The following is a 21,708-nucleotide window of genomic DNA, read 5'->3' as shown; positions in this document are numbered from 1 at the left end:
TTTTTACAACATGTAACATAAAATACTATCACCCCTATATTCCCAAAGAGTACTTAGACAAATATTGTTTAGTTTTATTATGAGTCTAAAAACAAGTGATTAAGTAAGTAATTACAACGATATTGTCTTCTAATGAGTCAGAATAGGTGATTAAATGATTCTCAATACCGCACAACAATGCCAACTATGGACTTAATTAAGCTTTTTCTGATGAGTAAGCTAATTTGTTGATTAGTTGTGCTTTCAGTTCTAAAAAAATATATATATTTTAAGCGCACATATTTTTAAACTCTAATGACTTGATGATAACTTATTGCAATAAAAGGGCTAACATTTTGCTTAATAATTTATATCGTTCACAACTGTGTAACTGCTAACATTAAATCTTTGCTCAAAATTTGAAAATGGAAAGTTTAATCACCAATTTATACTTGTTCGTTCTTCTAAAAAGTGAGAGTACTTCATTTAATCATGAAGTATTGTTTGGTGCTATTGTATCCCGCATAGGCGATAGCCTTTCTGATGAAGATCAAGTAACTCTGAAAGAGTTTTGTCGGAGATTCACGTCAGCTGCTTTACAGAGGTGGAAGAAATCCAATCGATTCATTGATAATTTCAGAAGACTATACGGGAATTGGCTGCAAGCAAATATTGATTGGCCAAGTTGTGTGCAAACTTTACTTCATCAAGAACCAACTGCTGATGAGTTACCAGACACACACTCAGTCTCTCAAGAACCGTCTTCTTTATCGTGTGTTGGAACAATGACGAAAAGGTCCCGAAAACCATTCGAAGATCTGGAAAGCAAACAAAAAACGAGAAGATCTGATGATCGTGCAGGCGAAAATTCCAGTGAATTAGCATATGCAGCTGCAGCACGTTTGAAAGAAGAAGGGCGTGGTGATATCGCATCTGTAATCGAGTATATGATGAAAAATCCAAAACCAGCCGTTACAATTAATAAAACGCTTAAGAAACCATTGAAAACAGTCATATTTACACCAGAGAAAGCGCTTGGATTGCTTCTTTCACTAAAACTGTCAAAGTGGCAATATATTACGTTGCGAGAGGCTGCCATTCGGGAAGGTGCTGAGGGTATTTATCCATCCTACTATAAACTGCAACAAACCAAGCTTGATTGCTATCCTCTGAAGCAATCAGTATCAGTTACGGATTCATCGGCCAGGATTACCCTTCAAGCTTTACTTGACATCACGGTGACTAGGATCCTTCAAAGTCTTTCTGATGATGTGCAAAATAAACAGCTAAAGCTAATATCTAAGTGGGATTTGATGGTGCTTCCAACCAAAGCCGATACAAACAGAAAATGGAAGGCGAGCAAGATGATTCAAGCATTTTCATGACCACATTAGTGCCATTAAAACTGACAGATGAAGATAATACTTTATGGACGAACCCAAAACCTTGCTCGGCTTTGTATTGTCGTCCAGTTCAGTTTACTTTTGTAAAAGAGAGCGAAGCAGGTGTCATTGATCACAAAAGACAAATGGATGATGAAATTAAGGTCCTTATCTCCACAGAATGCAGTAATAGTAACAGTGTGACTCATCAACTAATGATGACAATGATCGACACGAGTCTGCACTTATTTTTCTGAAGCCAGATCAAATGCATCGTGCTACCTGTGTTTATCGAAACCAACAGAAATGAACCGCTTAGATGCTGTAACATCAAAGACCGTGTGTTCTGATATATATGAGTTTGGCTTGTCATCCCTACATGCCCGAATAAATTGCATGGAATGTCTGTTACACATTGCGTACAGGTTTGACTTCAAACAGTGGGCTGCGAGAAGTAATGAGCACAAAGAAATGTTGCAGACAAGAAAGAAACTGATTCAAAATAAATTCAAAGATGAGCTCAATCTGTTGATTGATATAGTGAAACAAGGTTCAGGAACTACGAATGATGGGAATACAGCCAGAAAGTTTTTCGAGTTTCCCAAAAAAACTGCAACTATTACCGGGTTGGATGAAGAACTTATCAAGAGATTTGCTGTTATTTTGCAGGCAATCACATCTGGAGAAAAGATTGACGTTGTCAAAAAAAAAAAAGATTTTACCCGCAAAACAGCAGAAAAATACGTGGAATTATACGACTGGTATTACATGTCGGCAACTGTGCATAAATTATTAATTCACGGGGCTGACATAATAGAGAAAAACGACATTATGCCTATTGGGACTCTTTCGGAAGAAGCCTCAGATTCTCGAAATAAAGATTTCAGGAGGTTCCGGGAACATCATTCACGGAAAAGAAGCAGGCAAGATTCAAATCAAGACATCCTGAATATGCTTCTTGTGTCTTCGGATCCTGTTCTAAGTGCACAAAGGCCTAAATTAGATGCCAAGGGAAAGCAGAGCTTTTTTGCTGAAACTCTTGATCTAATTCAGTTTCAGCAGACTGAGTATGAGTTTTTAGATATCTCCAATCTGGATTCTGACTCAGAATTGGAGTTCGACAACGAGAGCGAGAAGGAGAATTTGTAAATTTGATTACATGTTATGATTTCTTGCTATTTTTGTAAGTTTATTGTACCAATAGGTTTAAGTAGTTATTAATTCATCAAATTAGTTATTAAAATATTTTGTATGTTGTATTTAAAGTAGATACTGCTTTTTTTAAATATTTTTTTGGTTTTTAGATATTTATGTAGATAACTAGAAATGTTTCCTTTTTAGTTTTGTCTTTGGCTAGGTTTTAGTATAGGTGCTTAGGTATTTATTATTTGATATATTAAGTGTAATTATTTTGATTTTGTTTCAGTTTAATAATATTACTTGAAAGATTTATTGTATGTTTAAATTTTTTTATACAATTGTATTGTAACTCCATTTGAATTAAAATATTTTTGTATCTATTTTATAGTATTTTAATATTTTTATAACCTCTGTTTTATTTAAATTATTAATAAGAAACATATATTTTTCATTTCATCTTGTTTTGTATATTTTTATTATTTGGAAAAACTACGTTCTTAACTTAGACACTAAAAGGAGAAACAATTCCTTTTAGTGTGTAACTTAAGAATGTATATAAATAAACAAGAATATTTTAACAATTAAATAGGTAGTTGTAATTACTTAATCCCTTGTTTTTAGATTCATTAGAAAACTAAACAATATCTGTCTAAGTGTGGGTGTACTATAAACCTCTGCCTAGTCTTCGGGAATATAGGGGTGATGCTATTTAATGTAAAAAGTTTGTGTTCCTCAACTCAAAGACTAAATCATTTCGTTTCACATGTAAAATTAAATAAAAATATTTTGATGATTTAAAAAAAAAAACGGCATTTATGATCGTTATCTGGCGTATGCCAAAAAATTATAAATAATTAGTACTGTAACCACCTGTAAGGATATTACGGTTTTCCTTGCCGTTTAAAAGATAATTCGATTTTTCATACAAATTTTTCGAAAAAGAATTATAACTCCTTCGTTTTTGAACATAATCAACTCGGGTGTCATATTTGTACATAGTAATAACTAAAAGAAGCAATATTCGGCAAAAAACTGACACTTGCAAATTGAAATCCCTAAGTCTATGAAAGCCGATTTTCAGCCCACCGTGTGGCGCAGCATTATGATAACAGAAATGCTGTCGTCCTAGTGCACCTACTTTAGTTGTCAGCCTGGTGCACAGTAGTTTTAGTAGCACTAGAGCTCCTTGTGAAAGAGTTCGTCCAGGGAAGTTCTGACACCTTACCTATTTCTGCCGCCAAGCAGTAATATCAGCATTACTGTGTTCCGGTTTTGAAGAATAGAAGGAAGGAAGGTGCTGGTGGAATTACAGACACATGGGACTTGTTAACTTATGTCTCAGGGTGACGGGCGCAGTGACCACAATCTTTACGGTTTTAAGCTCCGAGTGGCTCTGCAACTGTTATGAACAGGCGTGTAGTTTACCGTCACGCGCACTTCGTCCCGTCACTTGATATTATAAAAAAAGCCTTACATGTACAGTCTAGAGCACATCTAGCCTGACATTTTGAACTTAAGACTACCTTATAGCAAACATTACTTAGCTGAATTTATATCTGAGGTGTCTAGCTTGGCATGCTCTTGACCTTATACAAAAGAGGATTTTATCAGGTTTGTTTAATGAAATTCTGTGTAAAACTAATCAACATGATTTATTTAAATTATTTATTATATTATGGCTTATTTAAAATAAATTACTGGTACAACTACATAAGTTTATCACTTTGACAAATTAGTATATATAGGAAATAAAACTATTTTTCCGGATTTAAATCGGAAATTTTTTCACTATAGTAAAATAGGGTGGTTTGCATTAATCAACCTCAGTCAACCGTGACCATGGGACCTGTAAAGGGCCCGAAACGTCGGTTTGTTTGAAAAAACAAATATACGCGATTTAAATCCGGAAAAATAGTTTTATTTCCTATGTGTAACAATCGCGAAAACCTAAGAACTCGATAAATTAGTATATATTTTTTCGAAATAACACTTTAATTGTTAGGTTTTATTCATTTAGCATAAGAGTGTATTTTTATTTTTAAAGTATTGTGCAGGCAAGATGCAATGAGTTTCACAATAAGTTTGATTTTTACGGAATCAAATCTGCTTTTGATTTACGCCTTGCATACAATACACTTGGAAAACATGTCCTATTTAACAACAGTAGTATATGACAACAATATTAATTACCATAATATATTACAAAAATCATTCACAGTTTTCAAGCAGATTTCAATATACCTTTATTTTCTAAATCCTTCTCCACTTTTGTTCCTTCATACATAATTTTGTCTTTCAAAGCGTCTTGAAGCAACTGAGCATCAAATCTTTGCTTTGACCATTGCCATCTACAATATGACCAGATTATTAAAGTCGACATGGTAAATGTACCAAACCCAATATGTTGCGATAACATTGGTTTTGATGTCTTTATAAATGCAGCCAAACCGACGCCTACACCTGACGAAATGCCATATAAGAAGCTTTCACGGAAACAGGGAATTTTAGAGACGTCTCTGCCAAATATGACAAGGCCCTGGAACAATAGCACAATTACAATAGAATAGACCTTTATTCCATATTATCAATGTCACAATTTAAAGTACAATGTAAAGAGAATATGAATAAGACTATCACAGAACAATAAATACAGTAGAAGTGCTTAATGAGCGTAATACGTGTGCCAACAGTATGTGGAGTTCCACATACTTGATCTCAGTCCGCCATTTTCGCTTTGTACGTTAGGGTCGTGCAATTATCTAGCGCATAACTTCGCATATTGAAGAAAAATGTCTTATTTTGCTACTTTGGAGTGCTAAAATGATAGTCGCACTTGTAATATTGTCCATGGTGGTGTTTCATATCATCGTTAAGTCTTATTTTATTTAATTGTAACAAATTCATTAAATAATATAAAATAATTATTCTGTTCATCGTAATATTTTTTTTGTTACTGGAAACGAAAATAAATCCTATGCCGCTGAAATATGGTCACTTCTTTTTTGGAGAACTAAGTAAACATCTCGAAATGGTCGTCGTTCAGCTATTGACCGCTAGATGGCGGTACATTCTTCAAAATCTAAACATCATAACCTGCAATAATAGGTATTGAACTTTCAACAATATACCAAAAGGGTGAAGTTTAAATTATATTAAAGTCCAGAATTTATTTCTTTTTAAATTAGAAACTAGGACCAATCATTATAAAGATATTAGAAAGATAAATGTTAAAACTTATGAATGTGTGAGTTTTGGCGACAGCGGTTCTGATAGTAATCAAGGCTTAAGGCACTTCCATTATGAACACTATAAATTTCATAGATTTTCGCCATTGTTACGTATAGGAAATTAAATTATTCTTTGGATCTAATTCTCGCATATTTCTTATTTCAAACAAACCAACATTTCAGGCCCTTTACAGGTCCCATGGTTATGTCTAATATTAATGCAAATACAGTGGGTATTTTTCACTATAGTTACAAAAGTTATTAATGAAATACCCTATTGTTAATTTTCACAGATCATTCCAATTTATACATTTTACAAAATATTTTATTTTAATAATATGAATTTTTATTAATAATAAGTTTACTCTAGTAAAAATTCAAATGTTGGTTTGTTTGAAAGACAAATATAAGCAATTTAGATTTGAAAAAATAGTTTCATTTCCTATGAATAACATTAATTTCTACAATAATAAATAATATGTATAAAACAAATTGTGTAACAAAAAAGAAAATGTTTGGCACATTTATCATGACAGATTAAAGTGAATGGAATAAGTACAGATACAGCACAATAAACTTTACACTGTATTTCAAATATATATTTGTATAGCTTCAAATCTTAGAAATTCATATAGTACTTGGAGCATATCGCAAGGGCAAATTTAGAAGAAAATATTTGTAATTGAAAGTAAAACCAATCTATCTATAACAGTTTCAGTGCTTTGCTTTTAATGACGATCTGAGAGGCACTGAGACACTGTTAAACATAAAGTTGATAAATCCCAAGTGCTTGTAGTTTCACCAGCACCTTACCCGTCAAAACTGGAATGCAGTAATATTTACTCACATTACTGCTTGGTGGTAGAAATAACTATTATGGCAGTACTTCCCTGAACAAACCCTTTTACAAGGAGTACTACTGATATCTAATTAACAATTATTTTACAGTAGTGCATTTAGAGGAAAGATTTCTAATTGTGAGTAAAAATACAACTATTTGGTTTTGATTTTTTGGTTTTTATTAAATCATTGAAGGATTTCAGAGGGAGGTGTTAACCACTCAATGTATATTATTTGAAGTTTACGTAAATACACTATCTACGAAAACAGGTTATATCATAAATTATTTACTGAGGAATTTTGTAGCAAATAAATTTATTGGATAAATAAAGTTCTTTCAAGTGCTGCTCAATATCCTAAAACCTCTGAGGAAAGCCAAAGCTCTCATTCAATAATGTAAGTCAAGAAAGTTTCTTTGTCACAAAAGTTTAACAATGTAAAAGTAAACACCTACCGGCTTCTCGTCATCGTCGTCTTCCAGCATACTTTTCACTACCGTGTCCATAATTGCGATAAATCAGTTTTTCTCTAAGATTTCAATATGAATATGAAATAAATATAGACAAGAAAAGAATGAGAATTACAGAGAACGGTTCAGATGTGATTCGTGAATAAGATCAATAATAAATAATTGCAGAGCATTATACAATAATCAACCCTATATTGATTAAAAGATCAGAAATGTTTAAATTCGTCGTATTTGAGTCTGAAACATAGACTAAGGAAAGGAGAAGGTCTCAAAATAGCACAAATTCACTGAAAAAAACAACAGTTCAATAATAACAGTCGCTCGTCGTCATCGTAACAAAACAATGATAAAATCACGAGGGAATTATTAGTTACGATAGAGTCTAGAACGTCCCTATTGAAAATGAAAATTGACAATGACAACGAAGGTGACATTTTAAAAAGAGAGTGTTCGTTTTTAATGAATTTGTTTTTTCCTTCGTACATGATATTGAAACGAGGCTCATATTATTTTTCTATCTTTAGGTTTACATCGCTACATATTTTTTTAAATATAAATACAAAAATCATCAGTCATGAAAATATAATAAGTCGTGAATTTAAATACAATATTCTCCTTAACTTCAGTTTTGTGATACAGATAGGTATGTGAAACGAACAAACCTTTTCAACCTTCTATCATTTTTGACGTAGATACTTCTTGAATTTTCAGATTTTTTGCTCTGACATTTTCTTAAGCTTATTTCAGTAATGATTTAGTTATTCGCACAAATTCTCGTGCAAAAGCTACTGTATTACTTAACGCTGGAACATAATGTGTAGTCTTTCTGTCCCAATGTCTTGAATCGCGCGCACAAACCAAAGTGGAAATCGGTACACTTCGATTAAAAAAGAAAACCTCAATGAACGTGTGTGATAACAGCAAAAAAAGCTTATCTCAAGCGTCGGCGGACCTTTCGCTTTTTCTTTTTAAAAATTAGTGTACTGTGCTTGAATCTAAAAACGAGAGAAGTTTTCTTACATAATGCTGCAATAAATATCAAAGGTCTTCGTTTTATAGTAGGTAAGTACTATTTCGTGGTAAGTGGTACTGCTTGTTATCAATCTGTAACATGTAAGCACGATCTGGGCCATATCATTTTACATACGTTGTTCTCGTTTACAATCTCGTTATAATCCTTTTACAATTCTTGAAATATGTACAATTATAAGGAAGGTGTAAGGAAGTATTGTTAATTGATAAAGAAATTGTTTTGTGAAAATTGTCGTATTTTAGTGAGACAGAATTACAGAATGTATCTTTTGATTACTTTGATTGATGATTTTTTTTCTTCAAAGGTCAAGTTATTTATCTTTTTCTTACAAGAATCTCATTAGATTCATTTATATACTTGAAACTGAATTTGAAATCTGCTGCATATATTTTGGGGTTTGTATTAATGTTGAATACATTAAGTTCAATCTGGTTTTATTTGTCTTTTCCTTTTCAATAAATATTTATAAACAGAAAAGGTTAAATTCAACTTAACTGCATTCATCCCCAGCATAGCTATTAATATTAAACATTTATTATTAACACTAAAACAAATGGCTATGGGGACCCACAAAATTGTTAAATAAAAATTAGATGCTCCATACATTCTAATTGAGTGTAAAGCTATAACATTTTATTTGTAATGTAGGGAATTTTTTATTTAACTATTACAAAATCTAAAATTGTCGCCTTACTTTCTCGAACTCATATCATAAAGCACAAAGTTACTGAAATGCAAAAAATGGGTTGCATATACAAATTGTACAGGCTGATTTCACATCACATTTTTTTCATATTCACACACTGGCTTTTACCTATTCTTAAAGTAAAGTGTCCAAATTAACACCCTTGATAAGAAATTTAAAATAAATAGAAAGTTTTGCCATCTCCTGAATAATCACTGTTTGTAAGATATGAGTTTGAGAAAGTAAGGCATCATAATAGCACTTAGTTTTGCATGTCAGTTTCATTGTCCATTAGTGCCCCCATGCCTGCCTGCCTCCGTGGTTGAACGGTTACCATACTATTGTGCCACGCAGAGGTCTCGGCTTGAATTTGCGGGCTGGGAGAAATATTTGTATGACTTACAATTATTTCTCTCGTGAGTTTGGGTGAAATTTGTGGTGTTCTATGTGTGTTACTATAGTACTCGCGACAGTGGGTTTTGCTAATGCAAGGCTATAAGTATGTGTGTTAAAAAAAGTGAGAAGGAGCCTCTATAAATAAATTCAATTATTTTAAAACCAGTAATGTTAAATTCAATTCAAACCAACCTTAACTTACTTATTAAATATTTTTTTCTAATCTGTCAGTTACAGTTTGCATGGTGGTGGTAAACATAACGAAAATCTAAGATTTTGATACAACTTTTGTTTTTTTCCCTATGATGACTATAATATGCTTTCCTATATATAAACGTCAAAATTTAAAATGTTTTATAGTCATTAATCCATTGCTTAAATGAAAAAAAGTCTGTAATTATATTCGGTCTCAGTAAATAAACATATTTTTATGTATATATATGTTTGTAAAACATTTTTTTGAAGGTATTTTATTCATTCAGAGACTTAAAATCCATATTAAATATTGATGAGAGGAAGATGAGTTGGTGTTTTTAAGTATGAGGTAATCAGCGTCGCGGAGGCGGTGCTAGACGTTGGCGGCAGAAGCGTGAAGGTTGCGCTATACTTTAGGCAACTCGACCTTTTACACTTTTGTTAACATTGATCTGAAATTGTATTGTTGCAAACAATAATTGCCTCTACAATTAAATTTAGTTTCGTAATTGCTTTGCTATCATTATAGTAAATAAAATTTTTTCGCGTTAAAAAAATTCACAATGTGCCTGGTCTTCAAACTAGGGAATTTCCTGTAAATCTAGTACCAGAGCAACGGATTTCACACTGGGGCACTTCTCAGAACATGCCCCCATGATCATCATGGGGGCCTGATCATTCTAGTTATCGTCACAATTTAAATGAGTATTTTCTTTATCAATTACGACTTGTACGAGTAAAAGTGAGATAACGAAATGAAAAGGCAAAAAGCATATGTACCACTTTTTCTTACATAAAGTGAACAAGTAAATTAGATTATTTACATAAAGCAGAAAAACAAAGAATTCATTGAATAATGTTGCAACACAGCAAAAATCCTTTCCACATTATTAAATCCGTCTTAGGTATGTTATTTACGCACCTAGCGTTAGTGAGTCCTAAATAAATAGCCAAATTCAGTTCATTTGGTTGCCAAACGATGTTGTTAACTATACAATGCAATTGTTGAGTTTGTGTTGTGAATATGAAAATATGAAATCCAGTGGCCAGACGAACTTTGGCATTTATAGATCTCTTAATAACAAAGTGTTTTCCTTAGCAAAAAACAGGGAACTACTCATTTGGCATCCAACCAAGATCCGCGACCTTATCCGTCAGATCTGCAAACGTAATGGCTACCATTTTGTCTGTTATATGGTGATTATAGGCCATTCGTAATGAACGCAAATTGATGTAAGGAATACATACGTATACTATAAGCTTGTAATCCATATGTACTTTGCGCAAAGAAAACTGCATTGAAAGCCAGATAGTTAACGTTAAGTTTCAGTTGTAATTTTAAGGAGTAATTTAAATTGTACACACATTTTGTTAAATATTTGCGTTCGAAATTTAATATTCGAAATCGACGAATTCTTGTTTAAATCGAATGGGAATTCGAATTAACGATACTTTGCACTATATAGTATCCTAGTTTAAGACATTTTGCTGCTATCAAATTCTCAGAGGGTCCTACAATGTCAATATAAGTCTAAAATGTAGTTCTTGCGCGCTTAATATACAATGCAGCTTTCTCGTGTATAAATTGCAGAAATCTCTCAGTAAACAATGACACTACACATAATAATGAACAAGTACGGAATTCTCATATTGTAACTAAACTAGAAAGTTACCAACTGTACGCAACTGTGGCGTGTATTAGGAAATCCTTACATTCACTTCCGCTCTTCCGTTCGAATGACAAACACTCGAATTAGGCAATTTTACGAGGCAACTTAAAAGCACAGTAACTAGTGGAAATGTGAGAAACTCTACCCGTGGAAGATAAATCAGGAAATCAACTTTCAAAACGATAAATTGTTTTAATATCGATATAAAGTCGGATCAAGATATTTATGTTCCAGGGACTACTACGTTCCAACTGTTATACGGGGTGTAATCGTTAAGTGTGCCCAGTGATTATTTCGCTAGTATAAGATATATCTAAAGCCTTTAAACTAATGGGTATCGAGAGTACATTACCTAACGGGTATAACGCAATCAATAACTTTTTTTAAATAAAACTAGAAATATCCAAAATTTACTTAAGTTAATTTATTTTAACATTAAACGCTCGCCTGTATTTAATATGACATTCATAGAGAGGCTTTATATAACGTACTTTCGATATCAGTTTAATTTACGAAATAATCGCCTGAGCACATTTAACGATTACAGCCTGTATTTACTAAGGTATTTTATGTAGCCTGTTAGCTATAGTTTTATATTAGCGGTCGTACTTTATTACCATATCTTCTTTATTATCGAGTCTAGTATCTGTTTATTCATTTAATCGTAATCTCTTTTTGATGAATAAATTTTCTACACTTATAATAAAGTAGTTTATACCCTGAGTTCAAACTAAAGCGTCGGTTGTCACATTTATACATAGATTTAAATAAACAAAGGAATAAAAGGTAATGTTCAAGGATAAAACCTTTGCCCCAACCTCGACAATTAAAATCTTGTTGCGAATAGGTAGGGCAAAAACGAGTCTCATATGTAATAGAAACATGACAGTAAATTGTACAAACAAATCTAGTGACAAAGTATTTTAATGACGTTAATAGACCTGTCGCCAACCAATACTAGCACTTCCTCCTCTCTCATTGAAATTAAGCGTACTGATGTGGCCCAGACCCCTTTGTCTTAAAAAATACATTGGCCTTGGTCAATTAACATATGAATACAATTTCATAGAGCTGGTTTCCGGGATTACTACTTTTTAAGGCATGTGTTATGTGTAAACAATTGTCATATACTGCCGTTACCCTGAATTTCTAATACTTTGGCAATTTAACATTTTATTCAATACATAAAACCAGGTTCTTGTTAAAATTCCTCAGAAGCATCACTTGAGAAAAAGTCCTGTGTTCTTATTATTTAATTATTTTTTTTATTCTTATCTTGGCTTTTATTATGTCTTCGGGGTGACGGGCGCATTAGAAGTGCACCTCAGATTTTTGCGTTTTAAAGCTCTGAGCTGCCGCGGCTCTGCAGCTGTTATGGCCTCTTAAAACTGCTTCCGTGGCCGAACGGTTACCACGCCGGACCGCCACGCAGAGGTCCCAGTTCGATTCCCGGCCGGGAGAAATATTTGTATGGCCTACATTTATTTCTCTCGTGAGTTTGAGTGTAATTTGTGGTTGTCTATATGTGTGACCATAGCACCCGCGACACAGGGTTTTCCTTAGTGCGGGGCTATGATGAGTGTGTGCGTTATTATTAAAAAAAAAGGCCAAGTATGTAGATTACCAGCAAGCGTACGACTTGATCCTCCCGTCACTTTGTATCATAAAAAGGTTTTTAAACAAACATTAGCCGAATTAAAAAAAAGCATGTGTACTCATTCCAATAGTTCTTATTTGCTGATATTTGCTTCATTCACCAGCAGCATTGTCGTTAAATTGCGCTTTTTCAGCACTAAAAGCAACGTCATCTGCAGAAGTAGTGTTTACGTAATTGACTGGCGCCTCGCAAACGAACTGCCGCCTACAGCAATCAACCTATTGACACGAATATCCCACAGTACCTAGTTATACCTAATACCATTCTTGATTCTTCTATGACTTCGGTTTTATATCGCAAATTGATAGCATTTGAGATACCTGCTTATTGTTCTTGCTTGTGATACTTTAAAACGTCATTGTTAGTTTAGACCTCGACTTTTTACGGTACCACAACTTTTATTTGTTCACATCAATATGTGAAGAAGAATTTTCAATTTCCTTACGACCAAGGGTAATTTTGACTCATTATATTTATTGCATCAATACCTACATTTGTCTGAACATGTTAAAGAAATATCTGGAATTCTGATTTTTTCAACCGCCTTCAAAAAAAGAAGGTTCTCATCTCGATTCGACTGTATTTTTTGTGTATGTCACGCGATTATTTCTACATTTGTGAACCGATCTTGATGATTGTTGCTGGAAAGGGAGTACCCCAGCAGTGGTCCCATGCAAATTTGAAGAAAATATTCCTCTAAGGATGGCAAGTTAGGGGATGACTCCGGTTTATTTCATTTTACCCACTTTCCGTTAACCGATTTCAATAAAACTTGGCACATAGATGTAATTCCAATGAAAATAAAATGTTATGGTGATCTAGAGCTGATATGATTATGGGAATGGTAGACAGATGAGAGGAATTCTACAACGGTATACCTTTGGGCTCAAATGATTTGTTTTGATGAGGACTTCCATATATGTTCCAATTATGGTGGAGAACGTGGTAACGAATACACCGAAAATAGACAAACAAACTTTTGAGGACATTTTTTTAACAAAAAGTTATACCTAATTATTTATTTACGTACTTCGCTGCCTCAGCGTCCCAAAGTGGATCTTGGACCTATAATCATAGAGCAAAAGGGTATTTTACTTGAGCTTCAGCGTAGCGTGACGTTACAATACATAGTGCCTATTTTATTACTTAACCAGTTCAAAAACAATAACAGCGTTTACCGTATAATTAAATATTAGAATGTGATGGTACGGGGTACCCGCTATGCTATATGGATCTGAATAAAAGAACTACGGGCCTTACACGGCGATTTCCAAGTGCTTTCTATGTAGTTGCCGCCTACTACATTTTCATAGAGAATTAACAACAACGTACTAATAAAATTCAATGATTGATGTACATTAAACATTTTATATTGAATTTATATAAGCGCTACAACCAGAAAAGTAGTCACATTTTTGTGTGCGGTACTATTTAAGTGCTAAGTACAAAACATAAATAGCTACGCAAGTCCTCTATGATAGTTCTGATTGTGCATGCCTGTTACGCGAGAAATTCATGATGATGATGTCCTTTCCAACGTGTAGGTTTATTATCAAAAATCCACGTGTTTGCTGTTATCATTGTTATCAATTTATTTGCTACTAGATAATACTACTAGTCATGATGTATTTAATGAAAAGCACGTGACTTCATTTGGAATGCTAAATGTTTGGAGAAATGTAATTTTTGAACAGAGATTATGTGTCCGAATATGTTAAGAAGCTAAAAGTCAAACGCTTAACAAATTCATTACGTAGGAGTAGATAAAGCTAGACGAAATGTTACGACAGTAATGCAAGAAACAATGAATAACGCCCACTACCTATACCCTATTTACCTATAACTTAAAAGATGCTTCAGCTGTGAATGCTTCGCAGTGATTCATTGTACCGTTATTGTAAGGCGGTACAAATTACAACTACAGCAATAAGGTAATAACGTTATAGTCTACGAACTGAAACCGCAAACAAGAAACGCACGGCATTCCTAGATGAATTCAAATAATTCAAGTATAATAGGCACACATCCATTAATTATAGCACGTATTTAATGACGACACTACTGGAACACTAAAGTGTTTAGATTATCTATGAAACACTTTTAGCGAGGTCGGTTTACCACTCTGCTTTTATATAGAATCGGCAGCAAGACTATTGTAACCTTCGTGAATTCTGAAGTGTCGAAACTCTCGAACGTTTGGTGTGAATCAGAGTGTGTTGGTGTTATTGCACGTGGTCGCACGTCTCGGCTGAAACACTCAGTGCACTGAAGCAATTAGTGCTGTTTGCGTGTTGCGTCTCCGTACTTGGCACTCTGCTCAGTATAATTTTAGGAGTAGTAGGTGTAAACTGTAAATACCTACGCCAAATGCCAATGGTTTTGCTGGAACACGGAAGCGGGGTTTTCACCTTTTGTCTGGGATCACGAACTTTGTATTCTATATTAACGCGCCTTGTGTTTATGTAATCAAGTGTTGTGTTGTTACATATCTTTTGTGAGTTTTTGGAGTTCTGGTGTACGTGTACAGGCGTTGTTGATATCCGCGAACTTCGTTTCTAGGATAATTTGAGAGAAACTTGTAAGTGCAAATGTACTAACTAAATAGAACAATGTATTGCGCTATTTTTTTGTTAGTGATGTAGATAATTCAAATGAACACCAAAGGCAGGTCGTAAGTCGTACTCGAAAGGACTGAAAACCATTAAAGCGCACCATAATTTTAATCACACACGCCAATCAATGAACATTTTTACCGTTTTATGAAATAAATTTACAACCAGATTTTCAATGTATTTATATTATATGAATTTAGCTTTTATTACATCGATCACGAAATAGTACTTCCTTAAGATAATCATCGCACTAAATTATATGTATATGAGATCACTTTTGAATCGTTAATAACCTGATATTGTGGATGGTAGAAATTAGTAAATTCTCTCAATTTGGAATGAAATATAAAATATCGAAACTTATTTAACTTAGACCGCTCCAAAAATCACCTTTGCATATACTATACAAATATAAAAATTACAGCGACCCTATTCTTACTCCAAAAGCATACTTGCTAACATAGATTCACAAACCTCTTGTAAGCCATTGTTTATTAAATACGAGATTTTGACATTAACCTCAGTTTACATTCTTGAATGTAGTAAATTTGTTAAAAATACATTATCTTTTCTCACCAGTAAAAACACTGAAAGAATAGAGAGGTCTACACAACATGTTGAAACATCCTTTCAGTACTTACTCTCAGTCTATACCATTCAGGGCCCCACTGTATGGTAGTTAAAATATATAACACGGTCCCAATAAATATACAAACACTATATACACATAAGGCTGTTGTTAAACATCTTAAAAGCCATCTTCAAAGTAAAGCTGTTTATTTTATAGAAGAATTATTATCATTATTATTATCATTCCAGTGAGTTGTGCGTTCATCATTAGCTATTATTTATGGCAACAGGGCGTTAATTTTTCTCTATAAATTATTCTACAGTTTCTTGAAGTATAAGTAAATCAAAATATAACTTAATGAATCACTTCAATCTCTCGCAATATCCAAGGTAAACTAAACTGAACGTGCCTGCACGGTACCGGTGGCTGTTGTTTTATTTTAAGAACCAGAAACATTTTATTAATAAAGTTTCTGAGTCACCACTTAATTTCTACTTACATATCTATTACGTCTGTTTGATTGGGTTACGTAAATAAGTTACGTTAGGGTGCACAAGGTCACAGAATACACGTAATTTTCTCAAAAATTTACAAAATCGCACCCAGGGAAGTAGATAGGCAATGTTCATTCATTATACTGGGACTTGAGGCGTGTCGTTAACATAATGACTGTAGTAATGTGTAGTAGTAATGTGTAATACTTATCTAGCATGCACACTAGGATATTTTGTAAATCTGAAATTCACTATTCAAAATAGATATATTAATGACAAACTTCTTAGTCTAATTTAAATACGTTATACATGCACTTTATATATATTATACTTATTTAACAAATATTAAACACAAACTGCTAACTCACAAAATACCTACTGTCCCTAGTTGCTTTAATTCAAAGTGAAATTCCAATAATTTACCGAGGCTTTGATTGTTTACTTTAAATGGATCGAGAGCGAACCATGTGCCGTAAGTATTGACGTTTAAATAAACCTTGGGTGGCCGATAAACAACCAATAAAAGCTTTATGAGCCTTCTAATGAATATGAATATTATCCAGTTATCATAATTCAAATATTGATTCATTCTATAACAGACGGAACAATTATTTCTTGGTATTCAACTCATTTACAATTCAATCCCGGTATTTATCTCTTATAATGTCTGCCACTATGTCCCTTGGCAACATTGTGGCTCGTGTCGTTTTCGACAGCGCCGTTTTGGCGCTCCTCCCCGGTCTCCTACAAAAGTACACATATACGTTATACACTAGCTGCTTAGTGTCTGCCGGTAGCTCAACCTTGGTGTCCTCACTGGCTTCTACTCCTCTCCCACTATAAAGTCTCCTCCAACTGAACATGGTCCATGCAGTCATTGCTTCGGCCCCGTATTGCGCCGTGTTGCCTTCAAATATACGTATATAGAGTCGTTTTGTGAAGCCTTTTACCAAGACTGTCTGAAGATTACACTTCAAATAAATACCTTCTTGCTTTCTAAAGCTACACTTAGACTTCTTGAAAGCGGATATAAAGTTTACTTTGTTGTCTCTTGTTTGGCAAAGGACAACAAGACGTGCGCACTGAGTGTTAAGATCTATTAAAATCTTAGTCATTAAATTTTATTTCCGCGTAAGATTGAACGTACTAAATAACCGTCCAGTCGGAATGATACCCGGTAACTAATGGTGCAAAATGATTGAAAGACGGCATCAGCAGTCAGGTCACACGGCCCAGACATCCGCTGCTGCCGACGTGACTAACCTTTGGACTTCGATAATATTCCTAGATTTGTATTCAACTTACTGTGTTCTTATGATAACCAAGGACAGTGTACTGGTAGCCGTTATGAAAAATAAAGTACCCACAAACCTTGTAGGGTTCTCTTGCGGTGCCACACCGTTATTTTCTAAACATAGACTGCTTATTGATTTTGTATTTAAACACGTTTCGATTGACATACTGGTGAACCGTTAAAACCTACATGAGCCAGTCTTTGACGGCCTATTGGTCAGTAAACTAAAGTACTTTTGCTCTCTTTCCTGCGAACAAAATAGCTGGTCTTTTACAAATGAGTCTCATATTTCGCTTTTCTCGTGTCTACACGCCTTGTAAACGTTGCAAAATTACGTATTGTTACACGTACATATTATTATTCTGCTTTTGTTTCGCTATGTGAGCAGTTGAGCGCCTTTATATTGTACGTTTACCCGTACAAAGTCTCCGCAATAAGATAACTTTTGAGGAAATTGCTAAAATGTTTTCTGTTGACATCAAGTATTCATTAACACATTTCACGTCTAATAAAAAATGCTTCCATGATATATTTTTGATAAAAGATGTCTGTGTGGCAAGTTCAAAACATCATTAATAATGTAGAAGCCATGGTAGCCTAATGGTTTGACCGCCTCGTAAGCGGAGGCCGTGGGTTCAAATCCGGACTGGCACCTCTGAGTTTCTCGGAATTTATGTACGAAATGTAATTTGAAATTTACCATGAGGTTTTCGGCGAAGGAAATCATCGTGATGAAACCTGCACGTCGACGAAGGTTTACAACCCTCGGAAAAGTGTGAAGTCCCCAAACCGCATTGGGGCAGTGTGGCGGTTTATGGTCGAAACCCTCGAGGATGATTAATATCTGTAGTTTTCTTTAAAACGAATATGTTTATATTTTATTAATTTCCATTTAAAAGTCGCAATCATAATTTGGAATTATTACGAAATTGAGTCACTACTTTTGCGAATATACGGTAAATTACTTATATAGTCTGAAATTTCACAATAGTCTTGATTTGAATAAATAATACAATATCTCCGACTATTGGATAAACAATCAGGTCGTGATAACGGTGAAGCGTTGAATGGGATGAAATAGTTAGCGGAAATGGACGCAGGGGATACAATCAAGCCGCCAATTTTACGGTCATCGCCGGGACAACGTCCCCGACACGAGTAGCGGAACACTCGAAACGACTACCATTTTCCTACACAGTGAATAACACCGTGTTTCAGTTTTACAATTTGCAATAACAAATGCATAGGTCTTGCTTCGAGGTTAATTAAAAAAACGTAAGCCTCGTAGTCTTAAAATCATTTTCCAGCATTTTGTATAAAATCGTTCAAGCGAAATTGCAAAACTCTGTAATAGATGTCTACGTTATAATATTGTGAACCTAAGCACCTACAATTTAATTGCAGCGCTTGCATTGATATTTAGGAGGAATCTTGTTACTTAGAGAACAAACACAACGATGTTTATTAAGAGTCCGAAAGACACGTGAATCACACACGGACATTAACATCGCAAAGTAAATGTGGGACGATATGAGAGACATGCTTGCTGCATAAATTAGTGTAATTATGTTAATATACCTTAATCACGGGCCTTATTTAGTTTGTTCAAAAAAAGGTTTGACGAAACCTCAAATATCCGACTTGATTGCTTGTCTTTACGCTCTACACTTTCTAAGGTCATTGTGACGAACTGTGGTTCGTACACCTAAAAATAAAATGCTCTTGTTTATATATGGCGTTTCACTTGCATATAAATTTGTTTTGTCCGAAATTACGTTTGTTCGAATTTTCATTACACCGAAAATCGAATTGTAACGAAACAGTTGTTCTTTCAGGATATGTTGAATGTTTATCGCAAAGACACGATTAGGTTTGGTTAGGTTAGATAAAGTTAGGTTTGAAAGAAAAAACATTTTCCTCTCAAAATTACTTTCGAGGTTATGAAATTTCGACCAAACGTTATTTCTGGAAAATGTCATTTCAAGTCTGAGTAGTCACTGATAGGTAACCATCAAAATATTGAAAATACTAACTCAGATACAATCCAACATCATCAACCCATTCAAACATCCCACTGCTGGGCATGGGTCTTTCTCAGACGAGAATTTAGCGCATATTATAGAATTTAGCATTTCGTTCACCGAAAACCTCATGGTAAATTTCAATTTATATTTCAAAGTTCCGAAAATTCAGAGGTACCAGCCCGGATTGGAACCCACGCTTGAGAGGTGATAGGTTAAACCATAAGGGTACTACTACAGCTATTATATACGATCGAACGTTTCGGCCGTATCATTACAATCACTTATAAGTGTATAGCTATGTACAATAGATGAGGTCAGTTTCGTAATCAACAGTAGTACGACTCCATTGCCAGTGTTATGGCAATACCGACTATTGTCATAAGAGGCGTATCAAAGTTACTAAAGCATGTGTGCCGACTGTACCGTTACTTGCATACTCTTATGTAATAAAGAATTTAACATTTATCCCATTCACAAGTTTTGTTAAGGTTTCCTTTCGGAGGGTGTCATAAACTCCATATTCATGATTAGTGAAGCCAGTCGTAATTTTGTACGCTTATAAAAGTGTTATGCCTAGTTAGTTTGTTACAGTCGTTCGTCGTTACTATGTTTATGACGTTTTTACAACTATACACGTAGTTAAGTGCTTGTAAACTAAAATGTAGTAACATATGGAGATCACTGACCTACTATTTTGTTCATCATCATTTTTACAGTCATCATCATTATCATCCACAACGCGAATTCACTCTACCATTATCTTAAATTTTTACAGTATTTTGGTAATATTCTATTAAATCATTAAACAATATCCTCTTATGAAGAGAGGGTTTAGGCTGCAGTATTTTATTGCCGCTTTTAAGATTTCCTTCCTGCCATAATATCTAATTTTCGGTAGGTAATTAGATGTACTTTAAGTTATGATACGAGGTAAATCAAAAAGTTTTCAAGGAAGCTAGGAAGCATGACGTTTATTAGTGTAATGTCAAAAATTTATGTCATTATTATGTATATAATAATAAAATAAATTTAATAACACAGAGCAATCCGGGCTGCCGTAGTATGCGATGAGTCAGTCCATGACTCAATATTGGGAGAGAAAAAATCAATTTCATGTATCACCGGCGCAAGCGCAAGAATTTTTGAGATCAATGAGAACATTTTAAATGTAATTAATATATATTTTTTCGTTTATATTACCATTATTTGCGTCGAATGAACATGTTATTCATGCTTTTACTATACAAAAACAATATAACAAAAACGTACATTTTCAATAATTGTCTTGTACCAGTTACCAAATAACAGACAAAGAGGAGAAAGGCACTGGAAGCGTGCTCGTACTATAAATAAGCTAATGCACTCTTTCTTTTTTCTTTCTCAAAATACGCCTCCCATTCGCGACATATGTTCAGCATCGGACGCCAATAAAAGCGGGGAGCGATTTGCACCTGCGTCCGTCCCACTCGCACGCGCTCGATCCAGCTGTTGCTCCGGCGCATGCTTACAACTCTCCTCGGAAAGATGTGCTCCATATGGCGACATCACGATCGTGAGTGATCTTGATGTAACAGTTTGATGCACGACTTTTTCATTGCTGTAAATGGACTTCCAAAGCTCTTCTACTCGTTTTACACGACTCACCTTCTTGAATAATGATTAAGATGATCCTTGCAATCTCCGATCATTCATACTTTTATTGAAATGAGATAGACATACTTGTGATTTTATAATAGGTAATATTTATTAAACGATTATCGTCAATTAATTAGGGATAATACACATTTAAACCTTTCATCCGTTACAAGACCTTATAACTGCTGAATTACTTCGAACATTTATTTACTTTACAGAACTTGTATCAAAATGTTTGTATCGAAACCGAATTAAAAGGCTGGCTGTCCAAATGATGATCTCACCGGTCTTCAATCTTGACAATGCAAAGCAAAGGACCGGTTGTGAGCGGGGTGAGGCGAGGCAAGGGACGGGGCAGCACTGCAGGGTTTCTGCGATTCACCGCACGCCAGGCGCCGTCGCGTA

General features: G+C 34.3%; 1 protein-coding gene across 1 annotated transcript; it reads right to left on the bottom strand.

Moving 5' to 3' along the window:
• Positions 1–4,428: 4,428 nt before the first annotated feature.
• LOC113227104 (cytochrome c oxidase assembly protein COX20, mitochondrial) lies at positions 4,429–7,073 on the bottom strand. Its single transcript, XM_026459981.1, has 2 exons — positions 7,023–7,073; positions 4,429–5,070 (listed from the first exon to the last, which is right to left on the bottom strand). The coding sequence occupies exons 1-2, from the start codon at positions 7,071–7,073 to the stop codon at positions 4,723–4,725; spliced, it is 399 nt and encodes a 132-aa protein (XP_026315766.1). The 3' UTR covers positions 4,429–4,722.
• Positions 7,074–21,708: the final 14,635 nt, after the last annotated feature.

The sequence above is a fragment of the Hyposmocoma kahamanoa genome, unplaced genomic scaffold (genome assembly GCF_003589595.1).
Source record: "Hyposmocoma kahamanoa isolate Upper Pololo Valley unplaced genomic scaffold, ASM358959v1 202, whole genome shotgun sequence".
NCBI lineage: Eukaryota > Metazoa > Arthropoda > Insecta > Lepidoptera > Cosmopterigidae > Hyposmocoma > Hyposmocoma kahamanoa.
This window is presented reverse-complemented; position numbering and strand designations above follow the sequence as displayed.

Excerpts from the sequence above, each read along its gene's own strand:
- LOC113227104 (XM_026459981.1), bottom strand. The coding sequence starts at position 7,073 with ATGGACACGGTAGTGAAAAGTATGCTGGAAGACGACGATGACGAGAAG. Across the intron at positions 5,071-7,022 it reads ACGACGATGACGAGAAGCCG|GTCTATTCTATTGTAATTGT; the intron begins GTAGGTGTTTAC and ends TATGGAATAAAG.